Source organism: Pleurodeles waltl, chromosome 12, assembly GCF_031143425.1.
Source record: "Pleurodeles waltl isolate 20211129_DDA chromosome 12, aPleWal1.hap1.20221129, whole genome shotgun sequence".
NCBI classification, from domain to species: domain Eukaryota; kingdom Metazoa; phylum Chordata; class Amphibia; order Caudata; family Salamandridae; genus Pleurodeles; species Pleurodeles waltl.
Window position 1 is genome coordinate 488626955 of NC_090451.1, and position 27755 is coordinate 488654709.

At 43.3% G+C, this 27755-nt stretch overlaps 1 protein-coding gene across 1 annotated transcript in view; it reads left to right on the forward strand.

Annotated features, from left to right (window-relative positions):
* CMTM3 (CKLF like MARVEL transmembrane domain containing 3) overlaps positions 1 to 27755 on the forward strand; it is a 133755-nt gene that overhangs the window by 37261 nt on the left and 68739 nt on the right. The window contains exon 2 of the mRNA XM_069217181.1: positions 18630 to 18785. Coding sequence (XP_069073282.1) covers positions 18630 to 18785 — 156 coding nt within the window. The remainder of the gene's footprint in view (positions 1 to 18629; positions 18786 to 27755) is intronic.

The following is a 27755-nucleotide window of genomic DNA, read 5'->3' on the forward strand; positions in this document are numbered from 1 at the left end:
GTAGTTTTCACCTTACTGCTATGATCACCTATGGTAAACTTGCATGTGGTGGCCATTAATGTAATCTTGACTGATGTGCTTATTATTCCATCTATAATAATATTAGTAGCTCAGGAGGATTTTGAATTGAGAAAAAAAAGCAGTTAAATATTAACTCAGTTTCCTACTGATTCTGGTAACAGCCACTACTTCGATTCAGGACATTTCTCCAAGATCTGTGGATCTTTGGTGCAACTCAGAAATGCATGTGACTAGTATTTCCTGTTGTCTGTGGAACCACAGGAACTGGATTATTAACCAGGAGCATAATGAATTGTCAAACTCGTTCTTTTTTTACTTTGACTAATATGGTAAAAGGATGGAACAACCACGAGTTCCTCCTGGAGGATGGCGTGAGGTAGGATGTCAGAAGCAAACAGTACAGTGATAATGCTCAATGATTTAATAATTGAATTACCTAATCAGAGTTATACCTATTTTTTAAGAGAGAATACTAGTATCCCCGTTTAAGTTCAATCATTTAGTAGCAGTGTTCAATGTAGAGTACAGTTCATGTATCCAATGAACCGATTTTATTGAAAAGAATAAGAGTGGAAACAGAAATGCTACGTGAGAAGAATAGTGTTTGTGCACTCGTAAAGTCAAAATAGGCTGAGCTTTAAAAGCAGTGGTGCCTAGACACGAGACGGAGTCTGACCTGTGTAACCAATCAGTCTATCCAATTCTTTGTTCGGCAAGATCTTACTCAGTGCTGGTGCACATGCAGCACATTGGTGGTTCCAGGCATCTATGCATCTCTGATGCTCATGGCTGCTTTCCTGAAGCAGCACTGAAGGTGGTTGTGTGTTATGGGTTATAGCTCGAGGAGAGTGTTCCAGTGAGACACACGATGACTGTATAATTGTCCATTTCACCTCATTGTTTCTACTCAATCTATTCCAACCCTTTAATTTTTCACATGACAAAGTATAGGAACCAATTCATTACTAGTGGTTACGAATGGGATGAGAAGAAAAGATAACTGCACATCTTTAACTTTAAAGCAATTGTGAAATGAAATGAATGTTTGAACTTGTTAAGACAAAATAGTGGAAAAAACATAAGGAAAAGAGCATCTCCCTTCTACTGCATCATTCTTTTGCCAGTAATACTGTATTCCCAACAGTTTTAATAAAATTCAAACTCCTCTTCCATTTTGTCCACTTTCCTCAGATGCATGCGTAATGCATGGTGGTTACTTTGTAAACTGATCTTGATGGCAGTGCAAACAACCTGCAGTTGTGGTGTCCATGAAGACTTCCACAATATCGGTGCCAGCAGCATTCACATCCTCTTGTGCGGGTACCATTGTTATGTGTTCTTCCCTAGTAGGAAGATGTTATTACCAGACAAAAAGGCACACAAGCATTTGCAATGCAATGGGTCTCGCATTAGTTCGAGTTAGAGCTATTAGCGTTGTAAATTTCTAATTGGGACTTTCTTGCCACACAAACAGAAAATTAAAAGTAAAACAGTTGACATAAGCAAGCCGATTCAAAGCGCCACTGTGAGCGTGAAGGATAGAGACAAAAGGAAAAAGAAGTTCACTTGCAGTCGAAGTTATCGGCAATAGTGTAATTAGCCATGTAACAGGAGCGATGGCCAAGGCGGTAACCAAGCCGCCTTAAGTAGGGACAAACGTAAAGCAGTTACCAATGAAAAGAAAGGATTCTTGAAAGGCAAGTCCAGGAATGAGTGACAGTGATAAGCGTGGTTTAAAGCCCATGTATAACAACACGTTGGAAAAGCAGCGCTTGCGCGCTGCTATGCTCAACCTAAAAGGATTACGTTTTCAAAACAAAAAGTACAAGTCAAGACTACAAATGCCACTTTCCACAGAAAGGGTGACCATCTAAATATAGAGACACTATCACGAATATAGTAGGGTGTAGTAGGTGCTCACATGTGACAAACCAGAGAACGTAAGTAAACAGGTAGTCATTTCAGATGAGGACGTTTTCATCATCGTCTTTTAGGCAGTAAGCCACAGTAGCAGATCCTGCTCCAGAATACACAAATCAAACCAATGCAAATAACAGTGGGCTCCCATTGCAGTGCAAGTACTTTTAACAGTACATACAGTACAGTGGCACAAGACTGATACAAATAATGTACCAATACAAGTAATGGAGGCTTCCGAGAAAGAAGTAATCCCTGGTCTGATTAAAGGGCCCTTTTCTTCAAGAAGAACCTTCAATGAGCAATGGCTGAAAGGGTGGACCTAAAGCTTCTATCTGTATATTTTGTTTTTCTTCATGTTCATGACAAAAGCTCTGGCTGTAACTAGATGTAGAAGCTCTCTTATGGGGTGACTAGAAAACAGACTTGGTTGTCTTCGATGATGGCCTGAGATAGTGTAGATGTTGATGAGAAAGTTATTGAGTAATTAATCCTAACCATTTCAGGTAATATAGTGAAGTACTGACAATAACATTGACCCGAGACTCCATGGAAACAGAGAAATCAAAGTAGACTCCTATACCCATATTTATACTTTTTGATGCAAGCCTGCGCCGGTTTGCGTAAAAAAATCTACTGCTGGCTAACGCCATTCCAACGCACCAGGCGGGTGCCTTATGTATGGATTGACGTTAGCCGGCGCTGCGGGCTGGTCAGAGTAAAAAAAAATACTCTAACCAGGCAGCACCGGCGTAGGGAAGATTGGGGGTTGTGCGTCAAAAAATAGTGCAGGTCAAGTTAGAGTCACAAATCATGGCTCTAACCGAACTTGGGCCATTTTTTTACGCACAACCCCTATTGAAATGACTCCTGTCTTAGCAAAGACAGGATCATGCCCCCCTGCCCAATTTCCATGCCCAGAGGACTTCTGTCCCCTGGGCCTGGCCATTGGGCACAGTGGCATGTAGGGGGGCCCAAGTTAGGCCACCCTATGCCACTTAAAAAAAAAAAAAGATAATTCTTACCTCACCTTACCTGTACTTACCTGGGGTGGGTCTCCCCATCTATGGGTGTCCTCCAGGGGTGGGTGGGGGTGGCAGGGTGTGTCCCTGGGGGCAGAGAAGGGCACCTGTGGACTGCTTCCATGGTCAGAGACCATGGAAATGAGCCCACAGGTCCCTTAACGCCTGCCCTGACCTAGGCATTAAAAAACGGGGCACATCAGGCTGTGCGACATTTTTTAAGGCCCCCCCCTCCTGTGCGTCAAAATGAGACAGGAGTATAAATAAGGCGCACAGGTGTTTCAGTCTTTTTTTGGACGGAAACGCCTTATTTGCATGTCATTAACGCAAGGCGGTTTCCCGCATCCAGAAAATGACGCACACTGCTGAATTTTGATGTTCGCGGGCTCGGTGTCAAAGTATAAATATGGTGTTAGGTTTGCGCCGAAATTTGCGTCAAACAGAGTATAAATATGCCCCCTAGTGTCTTAATGACACTAGGAGCTCTAGCTGAGCGAATGTCAAACTATACTCAAGAGTCCATCAGGGGTCATGATAGGCTGAGTAGCCACATTGTCATTCACTAAGTGGATAAAGGTCTCTATGGAGAGTTTCATTCTTTCTCCAGAGATAAACCTTTGCATCTAAGAGTGAGTGATGGTTGGTTTAGTTGCTGCATGAAATAAGGCATTGAGATCAATTCAACCAATAGGAATAACTGACAAACAAAATAGTGACTCCATGTGTGATCAACCAGTAGATGACACACAATATGGGTCCTGGTATGGACATGTTAACTATAATCAACACTTGTTAAGTGATTGGTTATTGCAGATGCCACTTTGTCTTCTTTATCCCCAACCTGCAGATTGAAATAGCCAGAAATTTAGAAACTGGATCAAGATATTCCTCATGCTAAATAATCTGTGATTTTACACAATTAAAACCATGACTATACTACGCAAGTACGCATGACAGAGGTAGTAGCAGATCATAACGTTGTGGTCAAATCCCCATAACATACAGCATCCATACTAACTTCATGAATGTTTAGTGTTTAAGGCCTATTGAAAGATGAGCGCCACTCCACCCATTTCTCCCTTAGCCTATTAATATAATGGATGGTAAAATTGCAAGTAATGTCAGTCCAGCAGCAAGTGTAGATAAAGATTAACAGTTTACTAGAGCTCAGTGCTGAATATGTGTACTGTGTTTACTGGAAATAGCAATAGAACTTGCATAGGATGGATCAAGGTCTCACATTGCAGGACCAAGCCAACAAAGTCTGTCTATATTGCTGAGTCTATTTAGAGTAAAGATTGCAGAACTCAGGCTTGAGTAACTTACAACATAGTTGCAACAATACATTGCCCTGGTCAATGAAGATGGCGGTGCAGGGCTAGGACGCTAGAGGCTGGCGGGCTGGCCCTGTGAGAGTGCGAGTGCCTACACCTATCTGCTCTCTAGAGTATGATGACAGCTCAACTACATCTCACTCCCACAACTGAGGCACGCGATATGAGAAGGAGGGAAAAGGTGAAGAATGGGGTGCTGGTCTGAGAAGCGATTTCTGTGCTTACTAACCTCCTGTTGACCTTCTGGACTTGGATGAGTGCAGGGACTTCATGAACACAAAGACTACGGCCGCCGCTCGGAGGAGTTGTCCCGAAGGAGGTGGTTTTGGCGGCTGGCGAGGGTGCGCAGTCTGCCTCAGTGTCTACTTGGAAAAGCAGCTGGCTCCATCTCACTCTGCTTGCAACCTGTAGTAACTGCGCAATTCAGTTGAGTTGTAGAGTTCTTTATTAGCAAGAAATCTTCTTCTACAGCAATGATAACTCCCAGCTTCCAGCTCCACTAACAGCTTTCTCTAGAACTCCCTTCCTCACATTCTCCATTACATCATTAAGAATGTTCACACAGTTCTTCTCTTAAAACCACATCTCCACACAACCGCTCAATGGTGCATACTTCAAAGCTATTGGACGGCGTTCCAAGGCACCAGCTCAGCTCTAGCTGTAGGCAACCTCACGGGGGTGGAATGAGACACGTGATTGCTATTCCCTGTAGTTGCTACGTTGTTGCCATTTCCAGCTCTCTCTGTAAAACCTCTGGCTGCCTGCCTAAAAGCAGATACAGATATATTCTCTGCCCCATGCAGATACATTATTGAACTTTGGAGCCCTATTTTTATTTTTTTACTGCCTTCACTGCTGGATGGTTTGCCCCCGAATCTGTTGCTGGGAGAAACGGCTTTCAGGCTCCTGGTATCTCTGTTTGGCATCTGTTTAATCAAAATGTCTTTGTGGACTGACATGTCTGCAAGGGGGAGGCAAAGAGAAGAGGGCAGGTCCCAGAGGTCCCAGAGTGCCTCCAGGGCAGAAAGGAAGAGCCTTATGTATAGCAGAGTGAGGGCACCTACAGCAGTCGTGGCAAGCCTCGGTGGGGGAAGGGGGCTAATCAGCCTCTTTTTACAGCAACAGATGCCCTAGAGAAATGGGTGAATACAGTCCTGATGCCAGCTGAGAAAGGAACAGAGAAGAAGGGAGGGGAAGCTGAGGATGCTACACCAGCTGGAGCTGGCAGTTCACGGAAGGGGAAGGCTGTACTTGATCACAGCAGTCACTGGACTCTTTCATAGCTCCCTTCATGCTCCCTTTGGTTGTCGTGCTGAGGATGTATACTGTCCTAGGCAGCGAAGGGGCGGCTGCCCAGGCCCAAGATCTAATTCAGAAGATAGCACAAGACTCCTCCTATCCTGCCCTTGATTGTCCATTATCGGGACCCCCCCCCCCTCCACTTTATTTAAGACGGAGATGACTAACAGTTCAGAACTTGCTGCCTCTCTGGGTGTTGGGGTTAATCCACATGAAGTATCAGTTTGTTTGGCTCCACCTCTCCAAGTACATCTACAAAAATTCCTTGTGCCTTCTCAGCCTGGGAACTGTGAAAGACTGGCACCGTTGGCATCGCAGGCTGGGCCTGGCAATACACCGGAGGCATTCTTTTCCTTCTCAGATTTATCCGATAGTGACTGGGATGAGGGGGTGGAACAAGCAACGCAAATGATATTAGTTGCAAATGACTCTTCATTCCTAGCGGAAAACTTCTCCTAACATGTACCTCGCTCCTAGTATACCATCTTTATCCAAGAAATTGACTGGGTCAGAGGGTGGTCCCGTCAAAAGACCAGAGGACCTTGTGCTAACTGCTTTCGATCAGGACATTATCGGTCCTTTCCCTAATATGGAGGGGGAGGCAGAAGAGTTACTGTGAGACCAAGATGGAACTGAGCTAACCTCTACTAATTGTTCACCCCTGGTGTCAGTACCCTCTGTTGTATTACCTACTGAGGCCTTACCTCAATCCAGCAATCAAACCTCTGCATCTCCTTCTGGATGTCAGTGGCCAGGGTCAGGGTCAGGGTCAGCATACGAGGCACGGACTCTGGCCACGATCTATCATCTTCTGCTGCAGCACCAGGAGGAATACAGGATGGATTCACTGGCATTAAAGGCTGCTCATCTGAAAACCCAAGTGGTCCTTCAGAAGCTCTCAAAGAACAAGGACATGTTACAATCTCGAGTGGTTGCAGTGGAATCATTTCAATCGGTCCCCCAAAAGACGTTGGAGGAAAACAGTGCAAAGATCACTCAGCAGGACAAACAGGTTGCTACACTTCCATCCAGGGTGTAAAACATTGAAAATAGGTCACATAGGAATAACCTCTGGGTCCTCAGGGTTCCAGAAAGCATGGAAAGGGACGACCCAGGGGACTGTTTTGAGAGGCATTTCCTGATCTGAGTGACTAGGATATGAACTGCATGGGTCCTTTCAAACCACCCAGCATTTGTCTGCTATGGTGTTTCCCATCATACGGTTGTGAGGTGCTGGCAGCTTCGGGGGTATATTCCAGCACTCCAAAAGCTTGGTGCAGTCGCTTCGCTAATGGAATCGGCAACCCTGCAGATCCGCATGGAGGGACAAACATATTTTTGCTCCAAGGGCCCAAAAGTTCAGGAGCTGATGCCAAAATGGCAGTCCGGGGGATGAGAGAGGCTACTTTGTGTTTGACCTGTTCTTCTGCTTTCTACTGGTGCCACGTTTTGTATGGGGTGCACCGGGTTATAAGTTAGGAGCAGTTCGCTGGGATTGGTCCACTGAAGGGTAGAGTTGGGTGGATCCTGGTGTCGAAATTGCTGCCTGGGGGATGAGAGAGGGACCCTCTGTGCTTGACATGTTCTCTGGCTTAAATGATATTTTGCATTCTATTGTGGCGGCTTGTTCTATGAGGAGCAACAGTTTTATGGGTTAGGAGCGGTTCACGGGCCTGGGATTTGTCTACTGGAGGGTGGAGATGTGGGGATCCTTCATACACATCCTCTTCCTAGACTGTCTGGGCCTACTCTTATTTTCAAGTTGGAAGGTTTGGAGGGGTTTAGCAGGTTTCTTTAACTTCTCTGCCACTGAATGGGGGCACAGGGTTGTATTAACCTCTTAGTAGCTTTTTACTTAGCATGTGACAGCACCTATGCACATTTCCCATCGCTTGGTGGTCACTGTTGATAATTGTTCTTTTTCTTGGGCCGGCCTCTAATAGCTGCAATGATTAATAACCATAAAGGATAGGGAGAAGGACCCTTTTTTGTATGGGGCATAGTTCAGGGGGGTTGGGGGCTGGGAAATCTGGGGTCTGGGGAGGGGGTGGGGTTATCTCTTTTCTCACTTGGATTCTTTTTGTGGATGGGTTTTGGGGCGCGTACTGTGCAACAAAACAAAAAGGAGGTTATATGTCATAATGCTTGTTCTGAAAAGGTGTCATGCAGAACACCTCTTCATTGCCTACTAGGGTGTGCCTGACGTCTGATTGAGTATGTTAAGGCCTAGCCAGGGGGGTGGTCCTGACCAGCAAGTTCATATTCTTTCTTGGAATATAAATGGACTGATGGCATCCCACAAGCATAAGCTAACAAAAGAGGAGCTACATTATCATCATCCGCATTTAGTTGGGTTACAGGAAACCCATCTCCACCCTACATAGACTTCTCTCTTGGATGACTTGGAGTATCAGGTCATGGCCTGCTTTACTTCCTCGCAGAGAGGGACTGCTTTTTTGGCTCGGGATAAGAGCTAGACACTCGTATAGACGTAGGTGGATGATGGCTCGTTGCAGTGGTTAACAAGTGCCAACTCTGCTTCATGGTTTCTGTTCTGTATGGGGCCAACACTGACTATCCTGGGGTTTATAACAGTCTGTTGTCTGATTTACATCAATGGCCACAACCTTTGATAATCTGTGGCAACTTTAATGTCACTCTCAACCATGTATGGATTCCTCTCATTGTGGTCAAGGGGATAATTTCCCAGGGATGACTTTCTATAGGTCAAAGAAATTGGTTAGAGCTGCCCTGCTTCAAGTAATCAAATCCTAACCTCTGGTAGATGTTCATTCTCGAATGAGGGAACACAGTTTCACATACTTCTCTGCCTCTTGTAAGTCTTTCTCTTGGATAGATATGTTCCTTGCTAGTCAATCTCTTATGCCTTATCTTAGTATTCTTTTGAATCCTAGGGTTATGTCGGATCCTTATCCCTTTATATTGGAGTAGAGTGGTAATTACTAAATCTGAAATCAGGACCTTGGACGTTTGACTGGTAACTTTTCTTGGATGAAGCATATATTCATTCTATGGTTAAGGGAACCAGGCTTTTGTTTAGCGTAATAAGGGCTCAGCATCTATTCTTACGGTATGGGATGCTTTCAAAACCATTTGCAGGGGCCATACTATTAATTACGCTACCTTTCTTCGGAAGTAGGCTTCATTGGTAGAGAGCAATATCTGGCTTAATCTTATCCATCTGGATTCTCTTATGGCTAGCAAGTCAACCTCTCAAGATTGGCGATCTTTTGCGTCCTTGATGGATCAGCTTGTAATAGTTCAATCTTCTCTTAAGGAATGCATGCTCAATAATATTATAAAGAAGGCTTGGGCTAAACAACAAATTGTTTTTGAAAGCTGTGAGGAAATGGGCAGAGTATTGTTTTTAAAGGTTAGGGATAGAGCCAACTCATTTGTTATTTCTGGGATTAAGAACCCTTGTGGTAATACAGTGGCCGATCCAGGTCTCATCAGGGAGGATTTTCACTGCTACTATCAGAAGCTCTATGATGAGGAAGTAATCCCCTCTGCAGAATAAACTGATCAGTTTCTTCAGGTGCACCATCATCAGAAACTGTCCACAGCACAGTGGTTCAAATTAGGAGTGCCAATATCGGCTTCTGAAGTAGAAGGCACTATTGGACATCTGGCACGAGGAAAGGCCTGCGGTCCTGATCAACTTCCACTGGAACTTTATTCTCGATTATCACATTTCTTGGTTCTAGTCCTTTGAGATTTAACTCTTTTGAATTACTTTGGAAGGTTCCCGGGTCATGAACAGACACTAAAATCATTGTTTTTCTTGAAAAAGGGAAAGATCCCTTACTCAGTGGTTCTTTGAGTCCTATATCTTTGATCAATGCAGTCTCTAAAATTTACACTTGTATTTTGGACAACAGGCTTGCAATGGTCATTACAGATCTTGATGAGAATCAACGCTGTCTTGTTCCAGGGCAGGACACCACAGCGCATGTCCACACTGATCTCTGCCTTGGAGGTAGTGTGTGCTCGGAGAAGCCCGGTCAGGTTGATAACGATGGACACCGAAAAGGCATTCAACTTGGTCTTTTGACTGTTTCTCTGGGCCGTGATGGCTGCATCAGAGTTCAGTTCGCGTTTTATCACTTGGGTTCAACAGCTTTATCAGAACCTTACGGCCGATGTCTAGTCTCGCCTACTGACATAATTCAGATAAACCGTAGGACCTGTCAGGGATGCCCTCTTTCTCCTCTGCTCTTTGCGCTTTATATTAATCCTTATATCCAAGCCTTGAAGAGCTCTAGGGATATCATTTTTATGCAGATAATCTCGGTATCATGACTTCTGCCCCAGGGGATTCACTGGTAGCTATTGAGCAAGTGGCAAACAAATTTGGAGTTATCTCTGGATACAAGCTCAATCTTGATAAAACTCTGGTTTTAGCCAAGATAGGGCCTTCGGAGATGTTGGACGTTGGGTTAAATCTGCAATGTATTTGGGAGTGGAACTCTTCTTGAAAATGGAGGATGTGATTGAACTCAACTTTGAGGCACTCTCCAGAAGAACTTCAGAGACATTTAGTATGTGGCATAATTTACATATTAGTCTGATAGGATGATGCAACTTAATTAAGATGATCATTCTTCCCTCTACTTATATCTTTTTCAGTGTATACCCCTGTATCTACCTAAAGCTTTTTTTTTTCTTACAAAGGTAGAGGTATGGCATCGGGGTATAAAAAGTCCAGGGCCAATATACAGATGTCGCAGAGGCCTGGAATGAAAGGTGACTCTTGTTACCCAAGCTGGCCAGCCAAAGTGCTGGGGTGTGAATAATGGGGGCTAGGATGGGTGTTTCTAGAATATCTCCCCTGGGGGAGTGAGATCACCCCACATACTGGTATTATTGACAAGATCTACTTCAAACGGACTTGATTTAGACATTGAAAGTCTTTAACTCTATCTTGGCCTGTCTGAAAATGAGGATTTCGAGGATTACATCCTTTAACGTATACTTTTATCTAAGTTACAATCCCAATATTCCAGGACTGGTACATGATAGCTTTGTCAACTATTTGCAGTCATCAGGTTTATTTATATTGGGCTCTTTTTTATGAGGATTGTTTTCTCTCTTTTGAGACACTGTCCAAGAGATTTTTGCTCCCTCACTTGGGTTTCTTCTGCTATCTGCAAATTCATCACTTTATAATGAATCTGCAAGGGGTAGGTATAGCTTGCTCCTCTAATACTTTCCTTGACTATCTGCAGAGGAGGCACCCCAAAAAGGGTATTAGCTGGGCTTACAAACTGATTCTGGCAGGGGAGGTTCAACAATGGCTGGACATTTTTCAGACAATGGCGGAAAGATGGAGCTGACGTCTGAGTCCTTGTTACCCCCGATGAAATGATAACAAAAGAAAATTAAGTTGTAGTTTGTTATTGTAGCCAAGAGAGCCATATGCTATTTATTTTTATTGACCACAGATTTGCCATCAATTCTGCTAAAATGGCATCAGGTCAAGCCTGTTGGTTCTGTTCCTCGTGGAACTGAATAGCTCCATCTTGAAGAGTCAGCAATTCCTGATGGTGGTGAAAAAGAATGATGAGTTCAAAACTCCAACTCACTTTGGAGTAGCCTTTGTTGTCCAGCGAGAGGAGAGTGCCCAGTAGCTTTTGTCACCATCAAACAAAGATGAGGAATTAGTTCATACACATGGAAAGGGAAACTACCAAAACAAATCTGTAAAGTGAAAGCCTTTTGAAATCATCTTACCCAAAGATATTTGCAAATACTTTCCACGTAGGTGAAGAAAAGACAAAGATAACTTCCCAAGTGCTTAACCCACACTGCCACAGGTAGGGAAGTTGTAGAATGCTTATTTGCAAATTTCTCTAGACATGGCCATGGACCTCTCCTTTGGGGCAGTGGACAGCAGAACCATTCATATGGGATGAAATTCTCACATGCTGTAAGGGGGCTCTGACAGCAAGCTCCCTCTCTTTCATTGTCAAAAACTAAAATCAGCTCCAGAGTCATTTGAACCCATGCATAAAAACGTTGCCTTATTAAATATCTTGGGTGCACTGTTTTTAGCACTAACAGAGCATCTTCATATTACAGAAAGGTTGCAGACATCCATGCAGCCCTGTCTGTAATATCCATTGTGCGGTTACAGATATAACTCCTGCACAAAGAAAAGTGGCATTCTATTATTTGAAGGAATGTAGCCCCATTAATATGAGGGGATGCTTCCTCCCATGTCCTTCCACCATATCACATGCAGGATAAGTGACAAAGGGCTCGTGGGGGACTAGCTAATTGTTCATCACCCATGAGGTGACACAAAATTAAGGTGTCCTTTGGGAAGCTTTTAAATCATGAATAAGTAGCAAATAGTTGCCTAGAGATCAAATACTTCCACAGATGTCAGTGTTATTTTCAGCTGTGGCGCATCCACGATATATTACACAATGACCAAAAGATATTTCTCCAGCATTGGATCTTTCATAAGTTCACGTGCTTTAATCAGCCCCCACTGTCAAGATGGAGACCCTCAGAAACGTTAACAGAGTAGTACAATGCTTCTTCTCTCCCAGCTCATTCATCCTGATCAAAATAGCTTTGTGCCAGGGAGAAGGACATCCCTGAATATCTGGCGACTGTATTGAGGTATGGAAATTGCCCTGTTGGCCTTCCCTAAATCAGTGTCATTAGTGCTTGACTTGGAAAAGAAGTTTGACTCTCACAGTTGGAGCTACCTCTTTGAACTGCTTGGGTGACACATTCTACAGTAGATTTGCCTACTTTACACTCGTCCATCAACACGTGGGATGTTACATTTTTCACCCTATAGCAAGCTGCAGAGTTACCTGGCAGGGATGCTGACTTTCCCCACAACTTTTTGCTCTGGCAGTAGAGCCACTCACCATCCATCTATGCTGCAGTGGGGAGACATAGGGTAGTCCCCTAGGGGATAGAACGCATGCCATCTCTCTTTACAGCGATGACCTGCTGCTGTACTTAAGAGATGCTACAAAGGGAAACACTGATATGACAAAAGACTTTGAGATGTCCTGAACAGTATCTGGCCTGTGGGTCAGCGGGGCCAAGTCTTGCCTCTTCCTGCTCTCCCCTTCTGCCTCAGAGATAATGCTTGGCATGGGTGGTGGTGCATTGCCCTGGCTGCAGCTCACCTTCCACTACGTAGACATTCACATTTCTCGCCTTGATCAAGACTTGCTTGACAGCAAGCTAACATGAGTAATATCAGACCTTCTAAGCCAGGAATCCTTTTAGAGGACATTGCCTCCATCAGTGAGGGGCAGGAATACCCTCCCAAAAATGCTCTATTATTTCACCAATTTGCCTCTGTCCCTTCTGTCAGGGTTTTCAAATCCCTAGCCATTGTTCTGGGTGGTCTGGTTTAGCATTCTGGTCAACAAATGGTAGCAATGGCTAAGCTTCTCCACTCCACATCACCAGGCACTTTGAGAGTACCCAACCTTGTCTCTTAGCTCCAGTGGCTGTGCCGCTGGACTACGGGCAACTGCTTGGAGGACACAGCATTGATGTGGCAGATCTGGTTTCTTACTAGGATATTTCAAATTTTTTGTCTGGGAAGTCACTCTGCTCGTCTGTCTCCCTTACAGTTCCAGGTTTCCTACCAGTGCTAATGTTGAACGCTGTCCCATTCAGTGCGAGTGCTCCCGTAGATACCTGGAATTGCACTGGTGAGCCTGCTCCATACTTATCGAGCACTGGCTCACGTTGGTGTAGCTCAGCGAGGTATCCTTGGCATTGAGACATTTGAGGACCTCTTCCATGAAATCCACCTAGTAAACTTTGAGGAGCTTGACGAACAATATGGGGTCCCACAGAGCCAGCTCCTGACTTATAATGCACTGACTCACATTTTGTAACCCAATTATTGCATCACGCTGGATGAACTACCGCCACACAATATATTAAAAATACTACATAACATGGAATCTAGATGCCACTTAATCGAGTGAATAGCACTGAAATGCTTCTGGGCCACGGTAACAGTGCAATTGTACCTCTTGTCTAGTCATGTCAGTTAGGGTAGTTGGCAGGTATACCTACTAAGGACATTTAAGCATTCTAAAAAAATAAAGCTCTAACTTGCTTTTTGGGCGTGGCCCTGATGCTTGTGATGTGATGCCAGAGCCCCTCCATCTCCGTCTGAATAGCGCAGCTCAGTTCTTTTGTGGGCTTAATCTGAAAGTATGGCCCTCAGGAGCAAGGAAGCCAAAGTACTTGTGCTGTTTCCGCGAGTCAAGCTAAGAATTTTAACTTAATTTTTAGGCTCCAGTTTCAAATTCCTTCTCATTTACAGAGCATTTTAACATTTTCAATTTAGATTGGTTATATATACATACTTTATCAATCAAGGGACGGCCTTAGCGCTGATGGCGTACATTATTTTTGTTGACACTCCAACAATCACCTTCTTTTCCATGGATTTCCTCACCAACAACTTCCAATGGTGCCCCTCATCTCTTTGTAGCCCCGCTCTCATATTTATTTGTTTTTTAATAGCACTACTTCTCTTAATATAGGTTGTCAGAGCCCTTTGCATCACACACAAACACATATTATACAGAGACTATGATTCATACAACTTGGTACATCAGTCTAAAGGAAATGAGGGATGCAGTGTGTATGAGCTGCAGATCTTCCATACTAGTAGGAATTGACTGTTGAGTGGTTGGCCTGGAGTAACACAGAGCCCGAATTTAAAATGTAACATTGGTTGGGTTGCTTGACCTACTAACAATTATCACTACACAAAGACACCCTCTTTAGCAACATTAGAATTAAAAAAAAAAAAGATTTGGGGTAAAAAAAATCCAATTGGTTTCTAAATCAATACATTGACGTTTACATTGAGCTGTCTGGTTCCTGTGCCATATTAGAGGATTTGTATTGGATGCAAGTAATAAAATGGTCTCTATGACAAAATCATAAACCCACTGGGTTATTTACATGAAACACAAATCTGTGATCTGCATGTTAAACGTTGGACTTTGCAGCAGGCACATTTTCCCTCTATCTTTGTGATAAATCAAAACTTCCACTAGACAAAACTCCGACCTCTCTAGCAAGTATATTAATCCCCACAGTTAACTTGACATTTCTATTATCCCCTGATAATTGCAGGTCACACTAAACTCTCTGCAGCATGTGTAAAGTGAAGTGCTCCTGAACTTGGGGCCCAGTGCTGGCACAACCCTAAAGTCTAATATTATTTAATTTCCTAAAAAGTTGTGGACCCACTGAGTAGGAGTTACGAACCCCCAGCGGTCCACAGACCACAGGTTGGAAATCCCTGCATGCCTATGGGCACAGCCCCTTGGTTCTCAACTTATGCCTTGCAGGCAAGCAACCAGCAGCATCACTGTATCCTTGATGCACACATCACAATATTACGGAGCACTTGGCTTCCACCACTATAAAGTCACTGCTTCCTCGCCCATTAAGTCCCATTAGGGCCGGTCTCCTGAACAGTGCCACCTATTGATCCTCTTATGTTTTATATGGTTCTGTAATTTGTCTAACATTTGTTTTTACTCCCATCTGTTGATGTGTTTCATGACCTGCAACTGATGTATCATTTGTGGCCTGATATCACTGCTTACCTGACATATGACCTTTCTGCAAATGTAATGATTTTTGTAATGCAATCTTGTTAGACCTGACAGACTTAGGGTGGTCATCCTCCAAATTTTTGCCTGCCTCCCTCTACTTTTCATACACTGTTTTTACTGGTTTTAGGACTCTGCACACTTTAGCACTGCTAGCCAGTGCTAAGGTGCATATGTTCTCTCTCTTAAACATGGAAACATTGGTTCATACCCTATTGGCATATTTGATTTACTTGGAAGTCCCTAGTATAGTGCACTACATGTGCCCAGAGCCTGTAAATTGAATGCTACTAGTGGGCCTGCAGCACTAGTTGTGCCACCCACATAAGTAGCCCCTTAACCATGTCTCAGGCCTGCCATTGCAAGGCCTCTGTGTGCAGTTTCACTGCCACCTCGACTTGGCATGTAAACGTACTTGCCAAGCCCTAAACTCCCCTTTTTCTACATATACAGCACACCTAAGGTATGCCCTAGGTAACCCGTAGGGCAGGGTGCTATATAGTTAAATGGCAGGACATGTTCATGTGTGGTTTATATGTCCTGGTAGTGGAAAACTCATAAATTGGTTTTCCACTAATGTGAGGCCTGCTCCTTTTATAGGATAGCATTAGGGGTCACTTCATATACTGTTTAAGTGGGAGATTCTGATCAGAAAGGGGTAACCAGGTCATATTTAGTATGGCCAGAATGGTGATAGAAAATCCTACTTATTAGTGAGGTTGGATTTTATATTACTATTTTAGAAATGCCACTTTTAGAAAGTGAGCATTTCTCTGCACTTAAAATCCATCTGTGCCTTACAGCCTGTCTCCAGTCCATGTCTGGGCTGGGCTGGTTGACAGCTCCCTTGTGCATTTCACCCAGACAACCACAAACACAGGATAGTCAGTCACACCTGCACTCAGCTGCATACTCAATGGGACTTCCTGTGCTAGGAGGGTGGGGGGACTGACACTTACATTTCAAAGGCTAGTGGCCTGCCCTCACACAATGGACTGCCAAACCCCCTACTGGGACACTGTCAGAAAGACCTGTACTGAAAGGGGACCTTGTGCACTTCAAAACTACTCTTTGAAGTCTCCCCCACTTCTAAGGCATTTTTGGATATATAAACTAGGTCCCTGACCCCACTAGATCAGACACTTCTGAACCTGCAACCTGTCAAGAGGAACTGCCTGGCTGCCCAAAGGACTCATCTGGACTGCTTTGCTGACAAGCACTGCTGCCCTGCTGCCCTCTGAATTTGCTGAGAAGTGCTCTCTAAGGGCTTGGATTGAGCTTGCCTCCTGTTTTCTGAAGTCTCAGGGCCAAAAAGACTTCATCTCTTCAAGGAACTCCTCGTGCGCTAAAAATCGATGCACAGCCTGCCAGAAACGATGCACAGCCTGCATTGTGGTGAGAAAAATCAGCCAAACAGGAACAACGCAGCCAGACTTCTTGAGTGAAGAATCAACGCAGCACCTGCCTTGCGGCCTGAAATTCAACACACAGCCTACTGGATCGATGCACAGCTGAACCAGAACAACGCAGCCCGACTTCCCGAGTAAACAATTGATGCAGCGCCTGCCGTGCGACAGAAAATTTGAGGCATCACCCACTGGATCGACAACGCCTGTGACTTCGTCCTGCACCCCCAGGATTTCCACACATCGTACCTCAGCATCAAAAAGATCCCTGCATCCCATTGAGGAACCAAGACTTCAAAACCGGTAATCGATGCAAAGCCCCTTGCAGTGTGGAAATAAACGACAACATCTGTGCCGCGTCGGAAATTCCGACGCACACCCTATTTTTCTATGCATCTCCACCTTTGCGGTCTCCGTGCATGTTATTTTTGACGCAAACCAGGTACTTTGTGAAACCGAGAGACAACTGTTGTTTTCTAAGATTTAAGACTCTGTTTAGTCTTGCAAAAGTGATATCTCAACTTGTGCTTATTGAATCTTTATTGTTTTGACTTTAATTTTTGAACCAGATAAATCTTATATTTTTCTAAACCTGTGTGGTGTATTTTTGTGGTGTTTTCACTGTGTTACTGTATGGTTTATTGCACAAATACTTTACACATTGTCGTCTAAGTTAAGCCTGACCACTCAGTGCCAAGCTACCAGAGGGTGGGCACAGAATAATTTGGATTGTGTGTGACTTACCCTGACCAGGAGTGTGGTCCCTATTTGGACAAAGGTAAATACGTCTGCCAACTAGAGACCCCATTTCTAACATTGGTGATCAGCATTGAGGATGGAACTTGTGTTTGTGCTGTGACATACAATAGCTACGTGTACACTACCTAACCACAGTTAAAGATCAATTTGATTTGTTCTCTTTTTTGCTGCAATTGTTTTCCTGCTTGACATTTAACCCAATCCTAATCAACATGTCTCTGGCTGAGTCTCAAGGAAGAGCTGGAGAGTTTGACCTAGCTAAGCCGGAGACATACGCTGTCAGCCAGCTGAAAGGGTTCTGCAATATGGTTCCATAAATTCCTGCGATTTGATCAAAACCAGGGATTTTACTGTAAGCTTCAAGAGTTCAAAGCCTCTCTGTTGGAATTTCTTAGTTGGTAAAAAGCGGTATTAGCCCATTTGTTATCTGATTTAGCAAAATGATTGGGTCTACCCAGCTCTAAACAAAGTGATTATATATAACTCAGTCATATGGAATTTAGATGGAAAGCCTGAGCTAAGCAGTCCTTGATTACCCATCTGCTTAAGTCTACACGTAGGTTAGGCCAGACAGAGAACCACAACAGGAGCGGATCAAGCTAACTTCTGTGCTGTAAGTGGGAAAGACCCAGTTTGTGAAGACATGAATAATGCACACCACTCAACGAGAGTGCTTTAAAATGACTTCCAAATTAGAAACCATAAACTTTTATGATGTACTCACCCATAGGTTTACTGGACCTCTGCTGAAAAGGAGAAATAGTTTCCAAAATAACAGCAGCTCCTCTCCTTGTTTCTTTTCTATCTTCTGTATTTCCTCTTTCTCTTCTTCTTGATCGCCTCTGATTCCAGTGTGCTACATAATGTAACGTCATGTTGTGATGTTAAATCCGAATATGCACCAAACAATCTTTATTATGTCAGAGGTACTCTCAATGCATGTTCTGGAGGATTAGCTTTTCTATCAATGTGCATTGTCAAGCTATACTGGCTCGCCATGGTTGACTCCTATTTACTGAATTATACAGATTATGAGAGTTGTGTTCAAAGCAACATATAGGTTTTTACATCAGTAATAATATAATGTTCTTATTCTAGTTTAAATCAATAAACATTTTCAATAAAAATGACAACCGTCCGCCTTGGATGGTACTGTATGTAACAGCTGTGAATTGAGTCTTTGTTGCTGTCTGCCCTATGAATAATTCACACTTTCACTTTCAGGTGCTGTCATTCATCATTTTCATCTGTTATGTTGCATCCTATGCTGTGGCGTTCATGACTGTTCCCCTGATAGAGTTACTGCTGGCAGTGTTCTACTTCTATGCATATGCTTCCAAACTTAACGAGAAGTTTAAAGGGATTCACTGGCCTGCCTCGGTAAGTGAGTTGTGAAACGTCGTCTGACATACAGTTAATACATATTGCAAATCTACACATTCACGAAATTTAAAATGCAGAAAAAAAGCTAGAAAAAGACAAACGTACATCTGGCTTGTACTGTATGGATGCTCTTTTCTATCAGTGCAAAAGACAATGCCCATAAAGGTTGTCTGGGAGTAGGACATGATACTTCAGTTTTACAGAATCCTGCGATTATAGTTGTTTTATAATACACATGAATAGTATAGGATAGCTTTGATGATAAATATTCATGTTTAGATTTTCATGTGATTAAAATCACCCTCCACCTGGGCCCAAGGGTCCTGAATTGTATCCGTGAGGAAATGCCTGCTCATGATCGTGAATGGAAATTAACCAGCCTTTTCCTTGAATACTCCTTGATAGATTCAACTGAGACAGCTTTACATGGGTAGTCATGGAAACCTTTATGAGTTCCAACAATATGTAATGTACACCAAAAAGTAGCATCATACGTACAGGTGTAGACTTGCTATCTTTTTAAAAAATAAAATATGACTGCACACAATTTTATGTGTTTGTTATCATCATTAGCATATAACACACTTTTCTGTCAATAAAAACCTCTAACTGAGCATATTTCCCAGTCTTTCAAGTAGTGCAAAAGCATGTTTTGCATTACCTTCTCTAATATTGCAACACAGTTCACTTATACTGCAGAGATTTATGAAAGATATTTATAAAGGAAAAGGCACTGCCACAGAATAAAACAAAGCTTAATATATCTTTCATAAGTGTATTTTAAGTTAGTGAAGAAACACAATAGTTTATTGCTATGGTTCATAAATACGACTAGCAAGAGCAATGGCATACATAGCCAAGCTCACTATTTAGAGATGGTTCATTTATTCACAGGGCACCATGGTTATGCTGCTTTCAGCAGGTTACCAACACGATCACGAAGAGAGTTTAATGAGTGAGAAAGGAAACAAGGTGTTTGCGATCCATATGTTATGCCCTGTATGTGTGAAAACAGACATTACCTATCGGTGTGATTTTTTTTGGCAATAGGAAATTATATATAATGAATACTGTACGTTTGCAAATATGCAGCTTGGGGTCATCACAGAAAACGTTTTCCTTCTCGTTTCTGTCCTGGGCCATTTGTCTCTCATCCTCGGTCCCTGACTGATCTTGATAAGTATATACAACAGCTACAAGTTTTCAGTGTAAATGTCATCCTCAGATTAGCCACACTGACCTCCATCAAAGAACTACCCTCTTCATCCTGTGACTGTTTACATGAGAAACGTCTAGACTTTCGTCTTTGTTCTAGTTATTTGGATATGAGGAGAGTAAGGGGGGTTATCCCCAGGTAAGGCCTTTATGTTAGGAGACAATTAGAAAAGTGTGTCATGGGGCAGGCAATCCTGGATAATGTTAATTCTTTTCATTCGGGCTATTTTGGTGAGGGCATTTGAGAGAAGATGGAGAACTGTGGTTGCTGCTTTCTATTTAATGCACATGTTCTGCACGCATATTGTAAATGAGTTTCAGGGTAACATCATGGCTCTCTTTCCCTTCTTAGTCAAACCTGTCAACACAGTGAAGAGGTTTACTAAATTAAAACACACCATCAAATTACATGCTTAAGCTCGTACCATAATTGTCTCAGAAATACAAATATGATAATATTCTAGTTGACACACCCCTGATTGAACACACGTAATCACTGCTGCTTTATAATCAATGGTATGAACGCCACTATAGCTTTATACAGCCTTGTCAATGTCATAAAGGCGTCACGCCCATAGGATGAATAGGGTGTTATTGTGTACAGTTCCTGGAGGATCATATAGCCCGTCGGTACTAGAAAATGTGTTATTTGAATATCCACCTACACATCCATACACCCAAGCCTCTAGTATATGAGTGGTATATAACACACGTTGGTTTCCATGTATATAGAGATCAGCGCATGTCACCCACCTCTGTGTTGCTACTAAGCAAAGTTCATAGCTGAGCAAAGTGTAGCCAAAGCTCCTTCAAGACTTGCCTGGTCCCTTGGTCCGAGGAAAAGAAGGTATTCCCTCTTTAGTGCATGTATTTATCTCACTATTTCAATTCCCTTGAAAGCTTGAGTCATCGGACAGCGCATATGAATTATGTTTTGAAAGTGAGTGCAAACTGCAATGAATAACAACTACCTTGTTTTGCATGGTTTGAACCCCTGTTTGATAAGAGCCCCAACATTTGAGAGTGCAGAAAAGGAGTACAGCCATCATAAAGCTTGGGCTGACACGCTGGATAAAGAGAAATACCTTGTCGTTTATAATCCTGTAGGTGCCAAAAAGGTTAAGGAGACTCAACAAGGCTGTGGTGTGTTGGTTGTGCCAAGCTCGTCATACTGTGGTATGTGCCAAGCAGAACCAGTATGTTGCTTCTATCTGCTGGGATGAAAACTGGGCCGGAAGCTGTGCTTAGACTATGCCTTCTCCTCTGGTTCTGCAGCAGGTGTTCATTTCACAATATGTTACTCAACGACGAGGAGTCCAAGGATACCAACAGCTGATGGGCAAACGGTTACAACATTTGATGAGTGCCACTATCTCATGCGTTGGAAACAAAATACCGTACATTAAGATTAAAATAACTGTGAAAAAATTTTAGGCCTTCCATAAATTAATTTACCAATGTATCCTTCTGAGACAGGATCAAAGTGTTGGAACTAATAAGTCCTATATGCTTTATATAGTCTATAATCTTCTTGAATATCACCTAATGGCCATGGGTGGTGTTCTAATTGTAATCCCCCACAAATGTGGTATTTTTGTAATGGCATTTGAGGTCGGTTAGTCCATCTCAATGTTAAATCAGCAAGCTATTTGTTTTATTAGGCATTGTGAGCCTGTAGGCAACTTTCCAAGTGGTCTTGGTGGATTGGGGAAACCTTTTTTGATTAACTGTGGAGTTTGTACTCATTATTCAGGTAAAGAATTAGGCCCCGTAAAGTGTTAAAATGGTGGTTCTTTTGGAGGGAGATGGTGCTTCCACCAACCCACAAAAATGATGACAGCATTTTCTGAATGTGTCAAATAGTCCTTTACACACCCTTGCAGGATTTTTGATATTGCCCACACTACTGCCCACACGTACACACACATTCCAGACACAACCATTCTGAGCAAAATGCTAGACAGATGTACCTGTCCTGTAGGCACTCACACACATGACTACATCAACTGTATAGTACGACAAAGCTCAGACAAAACTAGACTTCAATTAGTACTTGTGAGCCCAGCTTTTTCCCTGCGCCCTAATACAGCCCAGTGATCAAGGATTCCTAGGTAAGGAGCCCCAGACGTTTCTGGGGAATCTTATTATTTGTTTTAAAGTGTTTTCTACTGCTACCCGTGCTTGTTTGCTGTAGACTCTCTGTGTTTCAGGCAGCTTGGCCTTTTAAAGTGCTGTTTTTTAGCTGTGACTGTTTGAAATTTCCCTACTTGTTTGTGGCAAAAGACTGCCTAAAGCCCCCCCCCCTTTCTTTTTTTTTAAGTAAAAAGGCTGCATACACCTCAGTGGCTAACCAGAGTGTGTTTAGGAGACCGCTTAATCTGTTTCTGTGGTTTAAGCTGTGTTTAGAAACAGTCTGCATCAACAGTTTTTGCCTTGAAAAAGCCAAATTTCTGAATGTGTGTGACAAGCCGTATTTCAGTGTTTTTTACAATCTCTCCCTTACCTGGAAAGTAGACTCTGCTAGTGTAGTGTAGCCATTTTTAATGTAGCTTTTGCGCGTTTGCTTAAAGCATTAGGTCTCTCTGCACTTTGCTCTAGATACATTTTATTTAGCCTCGCACTGTTATTTTTCAATAACCAGTTTCACGGTCTTGTTTTATTTTCTTCTATCACACTGTTTAGCTTACTTCAGCACCGGAGTTCTCAAACAATAAATTCTTGCTCGCTCTGTGCTTCAGTCAAGGATACAGTCTGGTACACTGCTGATAGACGTGGTAGAAGTTTAGTCTTTAGGGTTCAAAGAAAGTACACATTCTTACGTAGGGACGTTTCTTAGAACACTGGCGTGTTAGTTATAAAAACACTTCCTAGTCCTGGTAACGGTAAGAGGGAGTTTCCGACCAGGAAACCACAACTAGACGCTGACTGCCCTGTTGCAGATGCTGACCCCAATCACAGGCCTTTGCTCAGGTATGAGGATTGATGTCCTCCCAGAGGAACCTGAAAGGCAGTCTTAGAGCTTAAAATGCTGTGCTCAAAATAGAACTTAGAAGAGAGAACGTAATCTAGTAGCACTATGATAGTGTTATTCTTATGTTTCACTCTCCTCGTTACTATTTCAATCCTACTGTGTTGTATGGTTCTGGTTATTGCGGCTCACGCCTTGTTATCTAAAATGCAGTCGTTTTATTAAACCAATCTTTAAAACTCAAACTGCCTTTGTCATTTATATATGAGACCACACTGGGTATGAGAGAACCGGTTGGATCTGAGTGACCACCTCTTCCCTGGGAAGCACTAAGATGTCATGCGCTCGGCTGCCAATTGTCTCTTCCTTTTGGGAGAGATGAGGCACTGCTAGTTAGCCGGAGCTCAACCCGGATTTGGGGTGACAAGGGTCCTTCGCCGTGGGTTAGACTTAGTCCCCCACACTGTGACCGATCCTGCCACCCAAAAATCCAGTAGTCTCATTAGGATAATGAGAGCCCACGTGACATGGTGCCGCCAACGATTGGTCTGGCTCTAATTTTCGGGTCCACCAGTCTCTCTCGGTCTCATATATTATAATGATCCCTCAGTTCCTTTAACGGAGACGTCCGTGGCACTGAGGACTCCCACCACCGCGATATAGGTGATCCTAGATATAGCGGATGGTTGTTCAAGCTTGAACCTTAAAAGGAAAGACCCCGTTTTTGGTGTGCCTTCTCTGAACCATCGCTGTTTTTCTAATGGCGAATCCCCAGGTAATACAAATAGCTCTTAATATGAGACAGACGCTCACGGCACATTTGCTTGCACATGCTCTTACGATCCGGGGGGTCCAGTCACGTTTGTGGTGGCCGCCCATGCACCCTATAGAACAGAACTTTTTTACTGTTGGGTCACATTTCTAGCAGTTGATGGGAATACAAATATATTTCACACATATACGATTGCGAACGCGCCTGGTCAGTACAGGGCGTACGCATACCTAGAGATACCTATATCTTATCAAGAACATAATAATTGGCTTGATGGCGCCCTACCCCATACAATATTGCCAGTAAGGTTAGGTCCACTGAGTAATGATGGTCCGACCTGGCCTTTATTGGCCACATATACACCACATCCTGCGGTTGCAAACATGCCGGTGGCTGAAGTTCATTGTTTATATACAGACTTAGCGGCTACATATAGACGCTTAGTACAATTTGTGATGCAGACACTAAATACAAACCCAGCGCGTGCTGCTCCAGCACAACCACATGCAGTAGCTCCAGGTATAAACCCGGCGACTGTACACTCTATCTTAGGTAAAGTTCCAGCAAAACGGGAGGAGACTCCATTTTGGCTGGCACAGAAAATTAATACGCTGGAGGCGGTATTTCCCCATACGGGACCTCAGGACAAACATAGAATATTAACTATGTGTTTACCATTTGGCATGGTTCCCACAGTGGAACATTGTAATACATGGGGCACGGTGTTTGCTGTGCTCTACACAACAGCACACAGTACACCGACATTGGCAAACCTACCGGAAGTGCTTAAACAGATTCAGGATGAATACAGGGCTGCCCCAGCCTTAGATTTGGGAATGCAACTGATGGGCAATTTTGCCACGGTTTCTTCAATAAAACTAAGTAATCTTAAAGGTGAGGCAGTTGCACTAGCGGTGCATATGCGTCTTCGTGACGTCCCGCAACTAGATCAGGAGCAGGAACTGCCTAAAATAATAGCGGAAACATATTCCAGTATCGGTCGAGATAGCCTAGGGGCTAGACCACAGAAACCACAGTTTCAATGGAAAATTAGTAAAGATAATACTGAACAGCAACCTGAGGGTAATAAAAAGCGCTGGGAGAAAAAACAACAGACATCTAAAAAAGAAAGGGGAGAATCTCCGCGAGCGGAGACCCCACAGACTAATCTCAGAAATAGGGATAACCTGAAAACGCCTGATAGATATCAATACACTGATACACGCCAATCTCGTTCCTTTCAGGACTCATCAGAAAAGAGAAATGAGATATGTGGGCGGTCAGAGCGGAGAACAGAGTACGTGAAACCAAGACAGGAATCACAACGCTCTTCAGAGGTTTCTGTCAAGAAGGAAGCGAAACCGATACAACAAAAACAACGGTTTAAAAAGAAAAAAGTGGCGGCAATCTCAGTTAGACATGCCACAAAGGAAGAGAGTTCTCTTGAAGAACAAGAATTGGGCCCTAGCACTGCTAGACAGCGCGGCAGAGGTCACAATAGTTCACCCGAATCTTCTAGAGCATCTGGAGGTGAAAGCAACTGATGACTTCAAACAAGTTGAAACAGCAGATATGCGTGTCTCTGAACCCGATAAGGTATATACAGTGACTTTACAATTGGAAGGAGACATTGAACGCACTATAAACGCAATCTTTTGGGAGCGTGTAGTCAAGATATATGACATTTTGCTGGCTGAACAGGATTGGCCGCCTGACTTTGTTCGCACCTGCCCAGTTGGGGAGGAAGTTATTAAACCTTCGTTCTCACCACTTGTTCCAGGGGAACTCGCAGAGTCCTATAGCATCAAATGGGCTCTAGGACAAGCACCTGCCTTATATAGAAATCATGTAGGGTGGGATAGGGATTCTCCATATCACGTAATTCAGATTAAAGGTGAACCTCGGCCACAACCGCAATATCCAATAAAACATGAAGCAAGGGCACCGGTGAGAGAAATACTTACGCAATTAGAATACCAGGAAGTAATTGAACCCTGTGTCTCGCCAATGAATAATCCCTTATTCCCTGTAGCTAAACCAGACCATTCATATAGAATAGTCTTAGACTACAGACATTTGAACAGACATACACGTACATATGCTATACAAAATTCACATAGCGCCGCACTGTGCGGAAAAAGTACAAAACGACTTTAGACATCTTGAATGGTTTCTTCTGCCAGAATATACCACCCGAAAGTAGGGACCTTACAAGCTTTAGTGCGGTAGGCTCCCAGAAAAAAATCTGTTGTTTGCCTCAGGGGTATAAGAATAGCCCGGGACTGTTTGCGGCTCGTGTGACTGAAATTTTACACAGTTTGGACCCTGAAGCATTGTCATATGTAGATGATATATATGTCACGGATGACGAGTTACTACAACATTTGAGATGGGTAGCCCGCATTGTTGTTGGGTTTGCCAAAATCGGCTACAAATTTAACTTCAAGAAATCAAAAATTGCCTTCCTCAGCGTCATATTCCTGGGATATGAGCTGTCAAATGAAGGTAAGAGCCTAGCGCCACAATTTTTAGAAAAATTTGCACGATTGCAACCACCTAATACGATTAAGAAACTCCAATCATTGTTGGGCTTTCTAAATTTTGGCAGAACATACATTCCTGAATATGCTACACGCATAAACCTTTTATATGAATTAATACGTCCTGATTTTTCAAGCAAATTCTGGACAACTGAACATACACATACTCTTCGGGAGTTACAAGCAGATCTCCTAGCTGCAAAACATTTACATACACGGGACAATAAGACGCATTTGGTCATCAGGGTGATAGCTGGGGCCATTGGGTTTACGTATGTCACATTTAATGAGGGTGAGACAGTCCCGATTGGATACAAGTCCCACTTGTATTCGGCTGCTGAACAACAATTCGCACCAACAGAGAAAATTCTCACTGCTGTACAGATGGCTGTTATTAAAGAATGACCTCTTGCCCAGGGTAAATGCATTATAGTCATTTCCCCTATTCCGGTCCTAGAGGCAGTTACAAAAGCGAGTGTTCCTAACGCGAAAGCACTGCACCCGTGATGGCTACAATGGGCTACGTCTTTAACAGCCACTGATGTAGATTAAATTTTTGACCCAAAGTTACAGACTCAGGAATTTCTGCAATATGAAATTGAATATCCAGTTCCCGCTGACGCGTTGCCTATTGATCACTATCAAGTAGTCATGTACACCGATGGCTCTGCGCAACCGGCGGTGGGGACAAAACACCAATATTCTGCTGCATGTGTAGTAGTGAGCGGCCATATGGAGGGGGAGAAATTCTGCCCCCAACATACTTGTACACAAACCTTAGGGGACTGTACGGCACAATTGGCTGAGCTGAAAGCTCTATTGATGGCATTAGAACATACGGATCCGACACAGTTTACACTGATTGTTTGTGATTCGTATTATTGTGTCCAGTCTTTTAATAAATACCTACATTACTGGCGCTTGAATGGGTTCATAGATTCAAAGGGCAACACCATAAAACACAAACTACTGTGGGGGAAGGTAGCAGACCTGAAGGAGACGCTACCCAAAGTCCATGTTGTACATACTCTTGGACACCAGCCCGTTGGAATACACGTTGCTGGGAATACTCTGGCTGATAAAGCCGCAAAGTCGGCAGTGGCAGTGGCCACTGTAGCCGCAGTGACTCGTTCGAGTTCCAAACCAGACACAGAGATTCTAGCTGCCATAAAAGCTACGGTTTATGGCACACCTTATCCTAAAGGATTTCCCAATAAATACCAATGCTTTATGGGAAGTATGCTGAATACTGAGGTTAAAATTCCAGGCGTAGGCGTACGCGAGATCCCCAATAAAATTGTAAGACCTCAATTGATTAGTGCAGCGCATGAGGGGGTGGCATCTGCACATGCTGGCGTGGCCGCCACAATTTCGCTATTACAGGCCTGTTACTGGTGGACTGGTCTCTATAAAGAGACTAAGCAGTATGTCCTTTGTTGTGACATCTGTCAACAAATTAAAGTTTCAACAGC